We start from the raw sequence: 19,287 nt of genomic DNA, 5'->3' as shown, positions 1-19,287 counted from the left end.
TTACTACATTTAAGCTTTCAAAATACTATTGTATCTGCTGAGATGCAGCAGTATCTTCTCGCCAGTGAACTGAGTGGTTCTCTGATTTAATGTGTTTCTCAACATCCTTTTTCTTTCCCACCAAATCTGATAATTACAAAATCCATAGAACATTAATTTTGACCTCCCATGGGCATTCATAGCCAAACGACCCATCCTTGACAACACCACAGATAAAATCGACAAGACACTAATCGCAGAAGTAGGACAGAAAATATCTGTTCAGACATTAGGGGAAGAATTTCAGTGTAGCCAAACAATATGTACAGCTTTTATTTTCCTGTGACTTTAGTGCAGCCACTATCAACTTGCACTCAGTTGAGAATCATAAAAAAATAGAATTGTGAGTGCCAGAGGGGAAGAAGGGGTGTGGGAAAATGAGCTCAGTCACACTCATGCAGGGCAGCTTGCCAGATGACGTGCAATATCAACATCAAAAATTGGTTTCAGTTTTTATATTTATGTATGGCATAGGAGGCTACTTCAAATTATCTCTGATAAGATAGTTCATGTGGATACAATTCACTACATAATAGCATCTCTGATAAGATAGTTCATGTGGATACAATTCACTACGAAATAGCAGGTACTAGGTTATTAAGCATTTTTGCATTGAGGCAGAATTCGCATTTATCGCAATATGTGAGTTTTGTGAGGTCCCTGCTAACAAGTATGTGTCACATCTAGTTTCACTATTCACATTAACTGTGTCAACCAAAAATAGTAAATGACTTTGTATACTTCTCTGTAAAATTTAAAATGATACTTTTAATAATTTCTATTAGTGGCTACAGGATCACGGATGGTAAGACTCTCACCTCTCCTCCATTAACATAATCAAGCACAAAAAAGAGCTTGTCTGGTGTCTGAAAACAGTAATGAAGGCCAACTAGGAATGGGTGATTTAATGTCTTCAGCAACACACTTCGCTCCGACATTATATGGCGGACCTCATTCCTCTTCACCACAAGTCGCTTACTGAGAACTTTCACGGCATAGAAGCGTTGCTCTGTACGATGTCTGGCCAGCAAAACTCGCCCAAAACTTCCTTTCCCAATGACATGTAGGAATTCAAAATCTGCTGGACGAGCACTGAAAATTAAAATGCAAAATTGTGCATTTTCTAACTTCGAGAAACAGTAACAGCACATTACTAAATTATTATTATTATTCATGGCACTAGACCACCAATTTTATACATAGTGAAGTTGTCTACAGTCAATATACAGTTCATCACAAAATTTAGCTATGGAACTAAAATGTGTTGTCAAGAGTTCCACAGGGGAAGTTTACAGATAGAGGGCAGTTACATGCAGTACTTACGAAGTGCGTTCTGATGGTCCTAAATTAACTTGTGGTGCTGGTTCTGACGTAGAATCAGTACCTTCTATGCTGTCTCCATCTCCATCACCTTCCCCATCTTCAGATAGGCTACCCAGATTACGATCAAGCTGGAAGAATTCCCGTACCTCAGGCCTACAAGAAATACAGAATTATAATGCATCCAGTCAGTGACTGAGAAAGGAAAATTAAAAATCTTCACACAAAAGTAATACATTCTGTAAATCCATATGTTATATTACAGTTTTCATTAAAAAGATCAGACTACTTGGATGAAAGCCTCTATTACATGCATTTCACTTTATTCATTAGGTCATACAAAACTGAAATGAAAATACTGTCACTGGTATTTGGTGCAAGTTGTCAAAAGTTTTTATCACGCTTTTCCCAGTATTCTCCTACAGAATTTCAAATGTTGGGGTATCAGAGATCTTTTTGGTAACTAGTTTTCATCCTATGTACTTAAAAGGATGCAGTGTGTTACATTACGAAGCTCAGGGAGTGTACAGAATGAAACAGCATTTTCAAAATGGAGGACTAACCACTGCAGGTGTCACACTGGTATCAGTACTGGGTCCACCCTTAGCCTTGTCATACAGTGGAAAAAAATCACATCAAAACATAATTAATGTGGAGTACTGAAATTTTGAGATTCCATTGGTCTACTTAACATATTTAAGTGATTACATTGCCAGACCACAGGTTAATGTGTGAGATACGCCACTGCAAATGTGAAAAGCTGATACACCAATAACCAGTGTAATCATCAGAATGTTGAACGCAAGCATGAAAACATGCATGAACTGTGTTGTACATGTGCCAAATGTCAGTTTGTGGGGTGGAGTTAAATCCCTGTTGCACTTGGTCTGTCAATGCAGGGACAGCTAATACTGGCTGCAGGCAATGCTGGAGTTGTTGTTCAATGATATGCCATGTGCGTTTGATTGGAAACTAAGCAGGTGATCAAGCAGGCCAAGGCAACATGTCAATGCTTTGTAGAGCATTTTGGGTTATAACAGTTGTACGTGGGTGAGCGTTATCTTGTTGGGAAACACTCCCTGGAAAACTGTTCATGAATGGCACCTCAACAGGTCGAACCACCAGACTGACATACAAATTTGCAGTCAGGGTGTGTGGGGGTAAGCCCAAGAATGCACTTTCTGTCATACGAAATTGCACGCCAGGCCATAATTCCAGGTGTACGTCCAGTGTGTCCAGCACAAAGAGAGCTAGTTTCAATGCCAACGGGCCGCCTCCTAACCAGTACACAGCCATTACCAGCACCCAGACAGAACCAGCTTTTATCAGAAAACACAACAGACCTCCTCCAATGAGGTCCCATTTGACACCACTGAAGTAACAAATTGTCATTATTGTCAGCTTCCCCTCTGTGTATTAATGTAAAGTCAGTGCCTAAAATGAATTTGTGGCAGCGTAACATCTCTGACTGGAGAAAAGGAAGATTGCTGCCCGAGGAGGGAGTGAGAGGCAGTATGCTTGTAATGCTCACACGAGTCACATATTGTGCTCAGTAATTAGCAGTGCAGAAATCTTATCTCTTTGGTGTGTCACTATTCTGCTATCACACCTCCAGTACCCCATTTCCCACAAATTTATGGAAATGAATCAGTTCAAAAGAAGGTCTTGAGCTTGGATGACCACTGTATGTCATGTCAATATCTTGTAAATAAAAAAGAGTTATTTAAATGTGTGTTAACTATGTCTATTGAACAGCCTCGTAATTGTGCCAACAAACTATACAGAAGTTTTTGACATTGGACTTACTTTGAAAGAACATTTGAAAGTCAATGAGTGATATATTGATGGAAGAATAGGTCTTCTATTTTAATCTTTTGTTGACAATGGACATGCGTCACTATGAATTTGATCTTAGTGGTCATTTGAAAATAATCACAGAACAACACGATTACACAAACTTTATTTCCAGCTACAGAATCTGCAAAGCTTACTTATTAACAGTTTCATGTTAGAGATGCATTCGACATGAAAGTGGTCACAGGAATTTTAAAGATTCATAAATCTTACATTCTCATAGCTGATATCAACCACTACTTAAAAAGAAAACCCGTTTAAAGTGATATTTTGAGTATCTGTGGCTGACCAAGTTTTATCGATGTAGTGTGTCATTATTTTAGAGACAGGAAAAGCAGTTCTTACATGATGAAGATAATTTATTTGAAATTTTAAAGACAGTCACTTCTCAACTTGGTAGACTAAACAATGCTGCTTTATATAAGCAGACCTGGAATCCATTTTCCATAAGAGAGATATAAATAATTTATGAAGAAATTTTTGCATGAGGTACTTTCTTCCAATCAACAGTGTAATTTATATCAACGAAAGAAGTCGTTTGAAGAATGTCAACTAATTTTAATACGTTTCAAAGAAATAGTACAATGTCTTGTCTTCCCCAGAATACACTGGCTTGACTCTTACAAGTTATTGTGACAGAGGGGCATTCAATTGTCCATATTATTCATTCATTCATCAATACTTGTTCTGTAGGTCATGAATGCGACGTTTCATAATGATGTGGAATGTCTCACTTTAACGTAAGTTTTCTTTACACAAAATAATTAATTTTTTCAGTTACTACTTCATATATAAAAATTCATCTATTGAGCAGATGGCGTTGCCATTCTGAAATTCTTTTAATTTGTTTTTAAATGTTGGTTGGCTATCTGTCAGACTTTAAATGCTATTTGGCAACTGACCAAAGATCTTTGTGGCAGCATAATTCACCCCTTTCTGTACCAAAGTCAGATTTAACCCAGAATAGTGAAGATCATTCTTTCTTCTAGTGTTGTAGCTATGCCCTTCACTGTTATTTTTGGATTGGGATGGATTATTAATAGCAAATTTCGTAAGTGAATATATGTATTGCAAAGATACTGTGAATATCCCGAGTTCCTTAAATAAATGTCCGCAAGGTGATCTTGGGTGGGCTTCAGCTATTATTCTAATACATGCTTTTGTGCAATGAATATATTTTCTCTTAATGATGAATTACCCCAAAATATGATGCCATATGACAGCAGTGAATGAAAATAGGCATAATAGGCTAATTTACTGATATGTACATCACCAAAATTTGCAATAACCCTAATAGCATAAGTAGCTGAACCTAACCATTTCAGCAGATCATCAACATGTTTCATCCAATTCATTTATCAATGGTGTTATGCCATTTACTGTACAGAATTGTATACATTATGTTTTCTCAAAATTTAGTGAGTCGATTTGCAGAGAACCACTTAATAATTTTCTGAAAGACATTGGTTACAATTTCCCCAGCTGATTCTTGTTTGTTGGGTGTGATTACTATACTTTTATCATCGGCAAAACGAACTATCTTTGCATCTGCATGAATACAGAGTGGCAAGTCATTAATATATATATAATAGGGAAACATACCACGCGGGAAAAATATATTTAAAAACAAAGATGATGTGACTTACCATACGAAAGCGCTGGCAGGTCGATAGAAACACAGACAGACACACACACACACACACACACACACACACACACACACACACACACACAAAATTCTAGCTTTCGCAACCAACGGTTGCTTCGTCAGGAAAGAGGGAAGGAGAGGGAAAGACGAAAGGATGTGGATTTTAAAGGAGAGGGTAAGGAGTCATTCCAATCCCGGGAGCGGAAAGACTTACCTTAGGGGGAAAAAAGGACAGGTATACACTCGCGCACACACACACACACACACACACACACACACACACACACACACACACACATCCATCCGCACATACACAGACACAAGCAGACATTTGTAAAGGCAAAGAGTTTGGGCAGAGATGGATTTCTGCCTGGGATACATAGTTGCCACATTACAAGCCAAATACTGCTGAGTCTACAGTCTATAATATGAATGTACACATTAATCGAATGGTCGAAGGTTCCTATCACTCGGCAACTGTGAATTTTGAATGGAATATAAAAACTTATAAATCAAAGATTGCAATTAAATAAAATTTGCAGATAATATTTTTAACAACTTTAAATGATGAGTAAGGTAGCAGAAGTACCTTTAAGAATGCCATTTATTACTGCAAAACACTTATTGGTGTCGATGGTCCAGCAATTAAATAAAATATAAGTTGAATAACGGGGAAACAATAGAGTCCTACTTTACGTAATTAGTTATGAGCAACAACATAGCTCATGAGATATTTACTTCTAAATGCATACTACGTCTTCACTGCAGAAGCCATGAAAATCTCACAAGTGCACAAGTCGGCACTATGAAATATTTCTATCTCCCGCAACCACGTGCAAACTGCTCAACACTCTCCGCGTATTTCCGGCACCCGTCCACCGCGCCTTCCCATCCAGCACACCCCGTCTCCTGTGTGCACCCAATCCTCCTCCACCACTTACTTCAGTACTCACCTACTGTAGTAACGAGCGCTGTGATCGGCGAGAGTGCTCCCGCCATGTATCCAAGCCAATGCACACTCACAAACATATTGAAACACATACGAAAGACTGGATTTACGTTTAAATAACTTGAAATTAAATAAATATTCCTATGGCTGGACCATAAATGTGCTCTAACACACATTATTAAATACATAAACAAATGAAATAAACATATATCAAAGGAATAGAAACAAAAGTAGGCCAGTAGCCTAATGCCTGTGCTTTCTAAAACACAGTAAATATTTGACCAATTTCTTCATGAATAGTATATAACAGGATATAAACAAAGAGATAAACGAATAAATATATTTATAAGCATGCTACTACCGTCCCCCCCCTCTCCCTTCCCGCCACGTAACTGTGGAGTGCTTATGGCCTGATGCGATCAATAGTAATCGGCCACTTTGACCTTCAACAACTCGTGTACTATTCAAGTTACATGCCTGTAATTCATACGAACTTAGGTTTACACTAATAGCTTTCTAAAGACACATCATCGACAAAATTGGAAGAACCATTTAGATTTTGTAAATTCATTGGTGGGTGTTACTTGTATAATTTACAGTCACATACTAAACTTTAAACTAATGAAGATATTGAAAACCTGATTACACCATCAGAATCGTCATGAAAATAATGTTAATGTACAAGTTTCTTTTTGAGGTATCATGATTCCTCTGGATACTATTAATTTCTACATGAACTGTGAAATGTCTGCCATTATGGTTTCACGAAGTCCACCATCTTTGGCACCCCCAGCATACAACATCCTTCATCGACACAAAGCACCTCCCGCGACACAGCATCAACGTGGAATTCCCAGCCACGCGGTTGGTCTGGGCCACGCCCTGGGGCTACCCCCCTTGCTCCAGCTAATGTTCGGCACCACATTGTTGCTAACGAGCGTCGGCTTGCCGAGCGGCCCATGTGGCCATGCCAACTACAAAATTACAATATTTTCAGGGCGCCACAACTCGCCTGTTACCTCACAAACTGTTTCACCATCACTGCCTACACCAGAGATCCAGCCTATAGGTCTGTTCTGTCTCCTTCAAAATTAGTTAAGCCATCTCTTCACTGGTCTTCCAAATGATCTTTTGCCTCTTGGTTTATACCGTTTCATGGTTTTAGTGACTGTTGCATCTGGCACACAGTTTGGGGGTTCTTTCCATCTTAACTGATATTGTTTTATTGTGTCTATTATGTTTCCTTATTCAGTTCAAGCTTGAATGTCATAGATAAAGTATATCCAGCCACATATCAAAGAAGTTTATTTCACATGCTTCTGTTTTCCTTTCCTCTCTTCTCAAGGGCCCAGTTTTTGCATCCATAGAGCAGAGCAGGTACAGTCATAACCTTATAAAACTTCAGTAGAGTAGCTCTGCAGACGTACTTTCCCAAAATTCTGTTTCTAGTTCCACAGAACTAGTTGAATAGGTCAAACTTGTTTTTTGTTTAATTATTTTCCCCAAATGTAATTCTGCACCCTAAATATTTAAATGTTTTAACTTGTACTATGATCTGCTTGTCTATTTTGATTTTATCTCTTATGAGCTTGTGTCCTAAAAATGCCCCAAGGAGTTAAAGGACTCCTTGGTTTATTTCAGCCGTATTACGTCCGCTGCCCACAATTTTTTTTTTTTTTTGTAGTCTTTTATTCATATACACTCCTGGAAATGGAAAAAGAACACATTGACACCGGTGTGTCAGACCCACCATACTTGCTCCGGACACTGCGAGAGGGCTGTACAAGCAATGATCACACGCACGGCACAGCGGACACACCAGGAACCGCGGTGTTGGCCGTCGAATGGCGCTAGCTGCGCAGCATTTGTGCACCGCCGCCGTCGGTATCAGCCAGTTTGCCGTGGCATACGGAGCTCCATCGCAGTCTTTAACACTGGTAGCATGCCGCGACAGCGTGGACGTGAACCGTATGTGCAGTTGACGGACTTTGAGCGAGGGCGTATAGTGGGCATGCGGGAGGCCGGGTGGACGTACCGCCGAATTGCTCAACACGTGGGGCGTGAGGTCTCCACAGTACATCGATGTTGTCGCCAGTGGTCGGCGGAAGGTGCACGTGCCCGTCGACCTGGGACCGGACCGCAACGACGCACGGATGCACGCCAAGACCGTAGGATCCTACGCAGTGCCGTAGGGGACCGCACCGCCACTTCCCAGCAAATTAGGGACACTGTTGCTCCTGGGGTATCGGCGAGGACCATTCGCAACTGTCTCCATGAAGCTGGGTATGGTCCCGCACACCGTTAGGCCGTCTTCCGCTCACGCCCCAACATCGTGCAGCCCGCCTCCAGTGGTGTCGCGACAGGAGTGAATGGAGGGACGAATGGAGACGTGTCGTCTTCAGCGATGAGAGTCGCTTCTGCCTTGGTGCCAATGATGGTCGTATGCGTGTTTGGCGCCGTGCAGGTGAGCGCCACAATCAGGACTGCATACGACCGAGGCACACAGGGCCAACACCCGGCATCATGGTGTGGGGAGCGATCTCCTACACTGGCCGTACACCACTGGTGATCGTCGAGGGGACACTGAATAGTGCACGGTACATCCAAACCGTCATCGAACCCATCGTTCTACCATTCCTAGACCGGCAAGGGAACTTGCTGTTCCAACAGGACAATGCACGTCCGCATGTATCCCGTGCCACCCAACGTGCTCTAGAAGGTGTAAGTCAACTACCCTGGCCAGCAAGATCTCCGGATCTGTCCCCCATTGAGCATGTTTGGGACTGGATGAAGCGTCGTCTCACGCGGTCTGCACGTCCAGCACGAACGCTGGTCCAACTGAGGCGCCAGGTGGAAATGGCATGGCAAGCCGTTCCACAGGACTACATCCAGCATCTCTACGATCGTCTCCGTGGGAGAATAGCAGCCTGCATTGCTGCGAAAGGTGGATATACACTGTACTAGTGCCGACATTGTGCATGCTCTGTTGCCTGTGTCTATGTGCCTGTGGTTCTGTCAGTGTGATCATGTGATGTATCTGACCCCAGGAATGTGTCAATAAAGTTTCCTCTTCCTGGGACAATGAATTCACGGTGTTCTTATTTCAATTTCCAGCTCTTTTAAGATGAGATGGAATCCCTCTGTTTCATTAAATTTCATTAAACCCCTTTTCTAAGTCAATGAAGGCATGATAAGTTGGTAAATTGAATTCATGGAGTATTTCTATTTGTTGTGTCATAGTGAAGATACAGTTCGAGCATGATCTTCCTGGGTGAAAACCACATCGGGCACCTGCTATCGCTTCCCCTTCCAAGCCACCCTCCAGATTGCTGCTTCCATTCCATTTGACAGCTGCAGTTTGGTCCGAGCTGCTGGAGTTGGCGGTTGTGTGTACACGAGGTGTGCTTGCTTGTGTAAATGAATCCTTTTTCTGACAAAGGCTGTGGCTGAAAGCTGACATGTAAGTGTCTTAATTGTGCCTGTCTTCAACTTAACACATCTTTATGGTACATAGCAATCTACCTTTTCCTACATTGCTGATAACTCAGTAGCTCTGACATTCATGTCTATTTCCTCTCCTATAAATTGGACATTTGGACTGCCAGAACACATTCATAAAATTCAGTATTCCTGATTTTGCAATATTTGGTATGTATTTTAACAGTTCTACAATGTCATACCCTGGATTCTTCCTGTTCTTGCTAGATATTGCATACTGTAGCTCCTCCAGTGTAATACGTCTACATTCCTATCTGCTTTAGCCAGAACTGTCCGAGTATACCACGCATCTGTACACAGATTTTGTAGTACTGCAAGCCATTACTTTCAGATATTTGTGTATATTTCTACATTGTCTTATCTTTTTTGTTTAAATGCTTCAACTTATCCTCCTCTTTACCAGGGCCAGCCATGGAATGCCAAATTTCACAAATGCAGGGTGTGCAGCCTGTCTCATCTCTGTTCAGTGCAACATTCATTGAATATTGCAGTGTGGCATTTCTTGGCTGCCACAACTCTCTCCAGTTCAGCAGAATCATGGTGTCAGTGCTGTTTACCGTTTGCTGTTTGTTCATGGTATTAAGGACATTCACTGGTCCACTGGCTGTTTGCACAAGAGGAGGCCATGTAGCTATCTATAGTTACATCCATCTAAAAATCAATGGGAATGACAAATGAGAAGGATTATGTTAAAACTGTCCAGGACATCTACGCTGCTTTCCTCAGGTAATTTCCACATCTTCATAAACACGTAATAGAAGTGGTTAATATTTTGAGCAACATGTGTGCGTGTGCGCGCACGCGTGCAAGATGTTTTTTCAGTTATGAAACTAAATAAGTCACGCACGATTGCGTTGCTGTACGTGGCCAGAGTCAGTTGACATACAAGTTTTCAATAAAAAAGTATATTAATAATAATAATAATAATAATAATAATGCACTACACTAGAGAAACAATTGTTCCGACCATGGTTTCAGTGACCTCTTTCTGGGTCTACCAGAAAGAGACCACTGTAACTGTGGCCGAAACATTGGTTTCGCCAGTGTAGTGTTTTTTACATTATTATGAGGTATGATACTCACACCCAAACCTCCAGATGTCTGACACTCAGATTGGTACCAAACGTGTGTCGATAGAGTATCAATCAAAACACCGACACGGTTTGTGCTGTGTGCTGTCATCCAATAGAACATGTGTAAATGGTAATTAAAAGTAACATCAGAATTACAGAGTGTAGGAAAAGCGTATCTACGAGCTATTGTCTTGAAGATCTGTGGTAGGCAAGTCTGTAGTGTATCAGATTATCGTACTGAAGGACCTGAGTTCGAAACCCAGTTTAGCGATTTTTTTTTTAACAGTTTACAAGTGAGGGTTGGGTTGGGTTGTTTTGAGGAAGGAGACCAGACAGTGAGGTCATCGGTCTCATCAGATTAGGGAAGGATGGGGAAGGAAGTCGGCCATGCCCTTTCAAAGGAACCATCCCGGCATTTGCCTGGAGCGATTTAGGGAAATCACGGAAAACCTAAATCAGGATGGCTGGACGCGGGATTGAACCGTCGTCCTCCCGAATGCGAGTCCAGTGTCTAACCACTGCGCCACCTCGCTCGGTAGTTTACAAGTGAGATTGTTATATGGGAGAACATTTTTCTCACATGTTGGACATTTTGGAGTTTGTAGGAATGTTCTTTTGGCTGTCTGCTTTCGCTTTGTTAGTTGAAAGTAGCAAACCTACAGAGTACATTTGTATAGAGAGATATTGTGTTATCTATACAAATTTACACTATAGGTTGGCTACCCTCAACTAACAAAGAAAACCAGGCTGCCAAAAGAACACTGCTACGAACTCCGAAAGGTCCTTTTTTCTGACATTAAATGTTCTCCCATATAAGAATATACAATGCAAACTGCTAAAAAACGCCAAACTGGGTTTCGAACTCGGGCCCTTTAGTACAACGATCTGGTGCTCTACCAACTCACCTATCACAGATCTTCACATAACAGCTCACAGATATGCTTTTCCTACACTCCGTAGTTTTAAGAGTTACTATTAATTACCATTTATACATATTCTACTGGACGATAGTATACAGCACAAACTAAATCGGTGTTTTGGTTGACTCTATTGACACACAATATATGGTACTGATCTGAGTGTCTCACATCTAGAGATTTGGGTGTCAGAAAACCTTTATGTCAACTATACAAGTCATGATCATGTGACAACCTGAGTGTGAAAATCAGTACAATTGTCTGTGTCTTTAGCATGCCAAAAATAATTTTCAGTTATGATCTGTGTTGTAGAGAACGTGAAATTTAGAACCAAATCATACGCCGGGCGACAGCACTGCCATTTAAATGCAGTCTGTTCGCAGTTTCCTTGACTTCCCCCTCCTCTTACTCAAAAAGCGTTGGGGTGGCGGTGGAAGAAACACGCACCTAGGCTGAATGCCATGGCCCTTGGACAAGAGCATGGCTCACGAGCAGAATTTTTGGCCACCTCTGTCTTAACCCATGTTTAATATCTTTAATATATTTTCCCAACTATGGTTTTTTAACTTGCCCAGCTTCTCATTTCACTAAAGCAGGTTTCCTTTTATAATATAGTCTAACACCTTGATTGTATGGGAAATGTAACATTTTTAAGTACACATGTTTGTTGTCTTCAGTTAGGCTGCATATTTCATCACCCCAGCATTGCACACCCCTTGTGGGGGGGGGATCTTTCTTGTGCCAAATACTTCCATTGCTGCTTTAATTAGCGCTTCCTTTATTTTATTCCATTCCTGGGTGTTGATATTCAGTTTTTATTTGAAACTTATTTACTCTTCAAGCTTTTTCTGATATAGTAAGTCAATGTTTATTATCTAAGTTAATGTACCTTAAAATTAGTTTGTTTATGTTTTTCTTCCTTCTTTTACGTAGTTTCATTTTCAAGACTAACAAGAAATGGTCTGAGGAAACCTCTGCACTTCTCAATATTCTTGTCTCTTGCACTATAGGCCAAGACTGTTTATTTTCTATCACAAAGACTACAATTGTGACAGAATCTCTGGTTGACCAAGTGCATTTGTGAATCTATATATGCCCAAAGAAAGTGTTCGTTAGCTTTAAATCATTATTATGAGAATGCCTTTGGCCTATATTTATTGTTATCCATTACACTGAACCACCAACATTTGTCGTGGGGCTGTTTCCAACCCGTTTTAAATCTCCTGTTATCAGATAACCATTTTTGCACATCTTACATTGGGTCTTTTGAAAATGTCTTAGAATTCTTCAGTCATCATCCCATCTCTCTTCTGGGGCAACAGCCCAACTGTCTTAATTCTGAGCACAATTATCCATTCACTATGGAGATGTAAGAATGTATTTTGTTCATTCAAGTCTTCTTTCACAGATATAAAATGTGTTAATGACACGTATCAGGATGAATTTAGTGTGTGTTGCATATTCTATTTTAAGTCTAAGTAAAGATCAGCAGTGGGAGGACATTAGGAAGGAAGAAAAGTACAGTTATTTTAAGACTACAAGTCTGCAGGCTTTCGTGGCCATTGTCACTGATGAAAAAACATCATCTGAGTTGTTAAGCTGCATCATGTCCCTCTCCCTCTCCAAACTATTTCACTGCACAACATTTTCATCCTTCTGCTGAGATCTTCAGAATTCCACTGATGTCCCTGAATGGTTTAACACAGTCAGAGCACTGTGTGACATTCATTTACAAAAGGCTATTTTCCCACATTTTTGGGGGGGAGTGGAGTTACTGTGTAAAAACCTTCAGTCTGTTATTGGTGCAGCACTGTCATTGGTAAATACTGAAAGCACATACTGAGAAAGGAGGGTGGCGGAACCCAAAATATTGTTGTTATTGTGCTACCTCTGCAGTTTCCTGATAGCTGCTAATGTTCCTCACTCACTGTGTGAAGGATCAGTCAAATGAAAACCAAACACCCGCAACAGGACCATGGATTGGTTCCATTCAAAAGTAATCACCACATGTGTTAAGACATTTATCCCACTGGGAGACGAGATGATCAATTCCTGTGTTGTAGAACATGATCGGCCACTGCGCATTCATAATCGCACCCACTCTTGCATTTCCTCATCCAACTGAAACTGACATCCACACATCTTTCTTTAGGTCACCAAAGACGTGAAAATCACATAGTGAAAATACAGGCTGTTCAGAAGATGCTGTAGTGTTTCCCCAAACAAACTGCTGAATTGAAGCCTTTGACAGATGAGCACTGTTGGGACAACCAGCGTGAGTTCCGTGATGCGATTTGGCAGTGGAAGACACTGCTCCTGCTCCACCTGATGCTGCCATTGGAGACAATGCATTTGCTGCCATTGCGGAGACGTCATCCACAATTATGGGCTAAATCAGCTCTTACGTCTATGTTGCACGAATACTAGTCTCAAAAACAAATATGGCTAACATTCACTATGTAAGATAAAGGAAGGGACCACCACCATTTTGTAAAATGACTCCTGGAGATCCAATGACTTGATGAAGAACAGTTTATTAGCCTACATTAACATTATTATAGTGATGGCACAGAATTGTTTTTTGACGTTTGCTGGTAATACATCATTCAGAAAATATATCTGAACTAGTGATTTTTTTATCTCCTTAAGTCTTTGTAAATTATTGACACTATCCATTACAAACTTTCTTCAAAAACATAAAGTGGGAAATAAAATCAGTGAAGGCAGGGAGCAGTCCTACATCAACCTGCCAAAACCAGCACTGTGCAAGTGAATTTTCTGACTTCCTAGAACTGTGAAAGAATACAAGTTGTATAGGTCAATTACCATCTTTTCCAATTGTAATGAAAGTCTTAATAAGACCAGATACATTTTGCTTTATTCTAAAGCATCTTCAGATGTCAGGTTTTTTGTTGTTTGTTTGATTCTTTTTCATCTTCTTTCATGTGTGTGTGTGTGTTAAGTTTTTCCACACAGCACTTTTACGGCACTAAATATATTCTTGTTTCTGTGTTTAGAAGTATCACTGTCCTCTCACCATTTTGTGTGTTTTGTTTTTGCACGCCACAGACTTAACTGTCTTTAATACCTTCAACAGGATTAATTCTTTCATTGTTATGGCTTGTTGCTGGAGCCATAAACATTACATTCTCTTCATAGTACTTCAGCAGTAAAATTAATAACTTAATATTTTTCATTTCATTCACATATATGTGGATTTTGCTTATTTTGTGAAGTCTAGACTTCTCTTTCAGTGTTGTTATCCAGTCCACTGTTCACAGCTCCGGCTGATATAGAGTAATGGTATTAACACAGAAATTGCACTATAACTGAATGTGCAGGAGAGCAGATAGAGGGCTGCAGAGAGTGAAGTGGATGAGGCTGCTGCCTGGGCTATTGCCGAGAGAGAGATTTGTTACTACAGACTTTACAAACATCAGCACATTGGGAACAGGGAGAGCCTGTGTCCCCTTAGAGCTAGATTTCTGTCTGCAATAACTTTTGCTCTGTACATGCAGATGTTAGAATATAAAATCTGACTAAATACAGTTAAAGTCTGGTAGTAACAATTGTTGTGGCCAGATAGAAACAGATGCTTAACATATATAAATGATAGGTTTTGCAAACACATTTTTATCTCTCAGTTCTGTTTACACTTACAAACGCAAAAGTCTGCCACCACCTTCCTGCATCAGGGACTGGACAAATGCATCCAAACCTTCACGTCGCTCCTGCACAAACGTTGGATCCAAATTATTTCCAAACAGTTTCTTGCCTGGAAGTTTTAGCTGTGGTGCTGGAACCTGAGGGGGGGGGAAAATATGGAAAAATGACATCAGTAACATTTATTATATGCCGAACCTCTCCAAATGTCCGCATGAAGGGGAAACATCAAAACTGACTAAACATTACCAATGAATGTATATGCACTATAGCATTCACACATTGCCTCAATGTATTTGCAATCACATTTAAAGTATCTGAGTTGTTCAATCATCTGCCCTCATACTTTTTACGATAATCTTCTGAAATTGACTTCCACGTTCCAAAATAAATCTTTAGCTTCACCTTTATCTATCATTGGACAATAATAATAGACATAAAATGTATTACCTGCTTCTTTAAGGTTTCAGACAATTTGTAAAATTCATTGTAGCGGCGAAACACAAACCAGCTACGCCCATCACATCCGACAACCACTTTGTAAACCTGCAAATGAAATCATATAGAATAATCACAATTCAGTTTCTCTACGTAATGAATTGTATGTTAATAAATAGCTTTCTCAGTGATCATATGCAAATTATGTGAAAAAGGACACACACTTTACTAATAAGGTAGCTTTACCTTTCATCTGGCAATAAATCCATATACCAAATGAGTCATAAAATCAAATGAAAAAGCATTTGTGTGTAGGAATGTCGAATGATGTGAAGCAGAGAAGGCTTTGGTACAGTTTGGGTGCAGACTGGTCACCAAATTAATGTGAGACTGAATGAGCACAGAGAAGAGTCTGCATGAGAATGGAGAAAGGAGTACCAATATAACAACTGTTGATAGATCACTGCTCACCAAGAAGTCTTCGGTGAATTATAAATGAAACACACACTAAACTCAACAGGTGAAAATATGCCATTTATAAATTGATGAGAATGAATTTCGTACCATAGAATGGAAAATCCAGAATGGAATGTAACAATTATATGGAAAGGACAGTTGCTACTCGCCATAAAACAGAGATGCTGAGTCGCAGATAGGCACAACAAAAAGACTGTCACAAAATGAGCTTTCGACCAATAACGTCTTTGTCAAAAACACACACACACAGACACACACACACACACACACACACACACACACACACACACACAGAGTCTCTTGCAGCTGATGCCAGACTACGAGCAGCAACGCAAGATGAGAGAGGCAACCGGGTGGGAGTAAACTGGTTGTCTCTCCCATCAGGAACTGCTGCTCATAGTCTGGCTTCAGATGTCAGAGACTGTGGTCATGTGTGTGAGAGTTGCGTTTGCATTAGTGAAAAAGTATTATTATATGGCATATTCTCAGTCTTATCAGCAAACCAGGGAAGTCACTCAAATGGAGTATGTAAGCTCCTAAAAAAAAAATCAACAAATATGCCACACAAAAAGGCTCTGTAGAACAAAAACCGTAACACTTTGACAGAGTATACGTGACACCATGTCTACAAGACATGTCATTTTATGCTGCTTTCATATGAACAACAACCTGTTACTTTATAACCTACCAAAATTCTTCTTAACAATCCAGAATTTTCCATGCACAACTATGACAACTACACATTAGTAGTAAGGGACCAAATTAAATACTATTACATCAGCGAGCACAACAATAAAATAACCAAAATGACTAAAATTGTCACACAGTGAGGAGTAAACCCATAAAATGACACTCATTCACTCACTCCCACCTCACTCATGTTGACCCACACAATAACTCTATCTCAAAGGCCTTAATACAACAGAGAATGGTGAAAGGTCCTAGACATGGGATTACAACAGAAGTAAAACCACAGAAGAGCTGAAAGACGGGCACAGGGAAATGGGAAATGTGACAGGCTGACTACTTACAAACAACATGGGTGAGTCTGTCCCCCTGTTAACACATTAATAACATTACCAAAATTTGCAGAAATAATTTGGACAGATACCAAAAACCTTAAACTCTAATACATTCATTTCAAAATCACTTATAATAGAGGGTACATATATTGGCAAATCTCATCCTGCCATCATGGTTGGAAGGAGGTATGTCACGGCCACGTAGTGGGCTTTACTATACGCAGCTTATTATCTGTTACTTCCACAAGGAGGTAGTATGCAGCAGGATAGCACATTGAAATGACTGAGGATCACAAACATCCACTAGGCTGCTACATCTGCCCCTTTGTTCCCCACAACACCCATGTGCCCTGGTACCAGGCAGAAACACACCACCTTCCCCAGTCATTATAGTCAGAGGAGGGTGTCCTGGATATTCTGGAGTACTTTCTCTGTTGGGTACAAGCACTGTGGAGAGTGAAGGGCACTCTGAGGCTCTGAACAGCCACGGAATTTAGCACTTTAAGCATATCTCATCTGCTCCAGTGCCCGAAAGATCGTATATAATTCTGCTTCAAAAACAGTAAAGTTGCAAGGCAGTCTGACCTTGAGAAAATGATCAGGGAAAACAACAGAGCAAGTAATGGAGTCCCCCTGTTTCAACCCATCTCTAAAGACAGCTGTAGAGTAGTGGTACACAGTTAAAATATCAGAAAATATTGTATTAAAACATTAGCAGTAGTGCAATCACCCCTGTACTGCACCAAATCTAAAATTACTCTGGGCCTCTGCAGCAACCATTGTGAAGGTGGTTAAAATCCTGGATTTGGGGTTGTAAGTGTTCCGCACTCCAGCACACAGATCCCAAACAGCTTTGTTGTTTTTGGATGATTAGAGAAAAGGTGTTCCAAAAGTTGACAAGCAACAGTGTGGTATGCAGATGAAATCAGAGCTGCAAGGAACTTACATGCCTGACGCACCACGAGGAGCTGCCACCAGAAGTTGAGTGGCGGTTCCCCAGCCTCAGCACTGAGACTGGGTATGCGGGTGATCCTGTAAGCACCTGTGGCCAGCCTAATCCCCCTCAAGGTGAGTAGCTTCAATAATGTACAGAAAGGAAGGCCTCACTGACCCATACACTGTGAACCCATAGTCTAGCCATGAACACGACAACCTTATAAAACTGGAGCAGCTGCGCCCTGTCTGTTCTCCAAGATCTGTGGCTAAGGCACTTTAAGATATTCAGTGCCTTCTGGGTTCTGGCTTTCAGGTCTCTCAGGTGTGGTAATCGCAACAGTATAGAGAAAAAAATTAAGCCCACAAACCCCCAAGTAGTACTGCAAGCCTTACTCATATCTGAGAATACGTTAAGACAAATAAGTTTGCATAGATAAGTCTGCTGAATAGCCACCTCTAGCAGTGTTAAGTTGTCGACAGTGAACCAAACTATCCAAAATCCAAACTGTGATCAGCTAATGAGTTGCCTGGTCTCTAACAACCAGACCAGACGATGGTTAACTATTTTCTCCAGGGTCTTTCCTACACAGCTCGTTAAGGCGATACCATGGTAACTACTGAGACAAGTGCAGTCCTTTTCTGCTTTGAGGAGAGGTATCATAATTGCCTTTCTCCACGAGCTGGTGAAGTGACCTGTCTGCCACATAAAATTATAACATTCGAGGAGGATTATCTTTGACAATGCAAGCAATTTTTGAAACATGCAGTACTGAATGTGGTAGTAACTGGGTGCAGAATCATGAGTCTCGGACAGAGTCGATTCCAGCTCCTACATGGAGCAAAGGTAGCTGTAAGACTCAATTGTTGCATCTGAAGTCCAACTCGCCCTTCTCTACAATTGTAGTGTATCAGCAAAACGCCAGATGCTGATTGGTATTGGCAATAGTTGCTGCAAAATGCTCTGCCATCATCTGAATGACATCTCTGGGTATTGACTGGAGACACCCCTATTTCAGCACTACTGCTATTTGTAAATGACTGTTCACCAGAAATCCTCCTGATGGCTTCCCATACTTCTGTAGAACAAGTCGAATGGTTGCTCTCCTTAATTATGTGTCAAGCCTTTACCCTAGCAACCCAAAATGCTGTGAGGTTGTATGCTGTTGCACAGTATTTAAACCATCGAAGAGCTGCACACATGTCCTGGATTGCCTAGTGGCACTCACTGACCCCCAAGGTACAGCTTATGTCCCAAGATGACCTGAGGACTTTGGGATGGATAAGTCAGCTGCATTTTGGATCACTCGTGTAACATGAGCTACCCATTCGTGGGCACTTTCGCGGTGTTCAAACACAGCCAACTGGCTGGACAGCAACCAGTTAGCACTGCTGACTATCCATTTTTCTAGATTCTCTTCAGGTGCTGCTCCATTCAGTATGTCAATGTGGAGTG

General features: G+C 40.8%; 1 protein-coding gene across 1 annotated transcript in view; it reads right to left on the bottom strand.

The window, feature by feature from the left end:
- LOC124802630 (serine/threonine-protein kinase Sgk2-like) overlaps nt 1-19,287 on the bottom strand; it is a 103,342-nt gene that overhangs the window by 58,372 nt on the left and 25,683 nt on the right. Inside the window, exons 3-6 of the mRNA XM_047263524.1 lie at nt 15,412-15,507; nt 14,959-15,101; nt 1,363-1,515; nt 858-1,131 (exon numbers count right to left, since the gene is read on the bottom strand). Coding sequence (XP_047119480.1) covers nt 858-1,131; nt 1,363-1,515; nt 14,959-15,101; nt 15,412-15,507 — 666 coding nt within the window. The remainder of the gene's footprint in view (nt 1-857; nt 1,132-1,362; nt 1,516-14,958; nt 15,102-15,411; nt 15,508-19,287) is intronic.

This window comes from Schistocerca piceifrons, chromosome 6, assembly GCF_021461385.2.
Source record: "Schistocerca piceifrons isolate TAMUIC-IGC-003096 chromosome 6, iqSchPice1.1, whole genome shotgun sequence".
Classification (NCBI taxonomy): domain Eukaryota; kingdom Metazoa; phylum Arthropoda; class Insecta; order Orthoptera; family Acrididae; genus Schistocerca; species Schistocerca piceifrons.
Note: the sequence above shows the minus strand (reverse complement) of the source record. Positions and strands in the feature narration are given on the sequence as shown.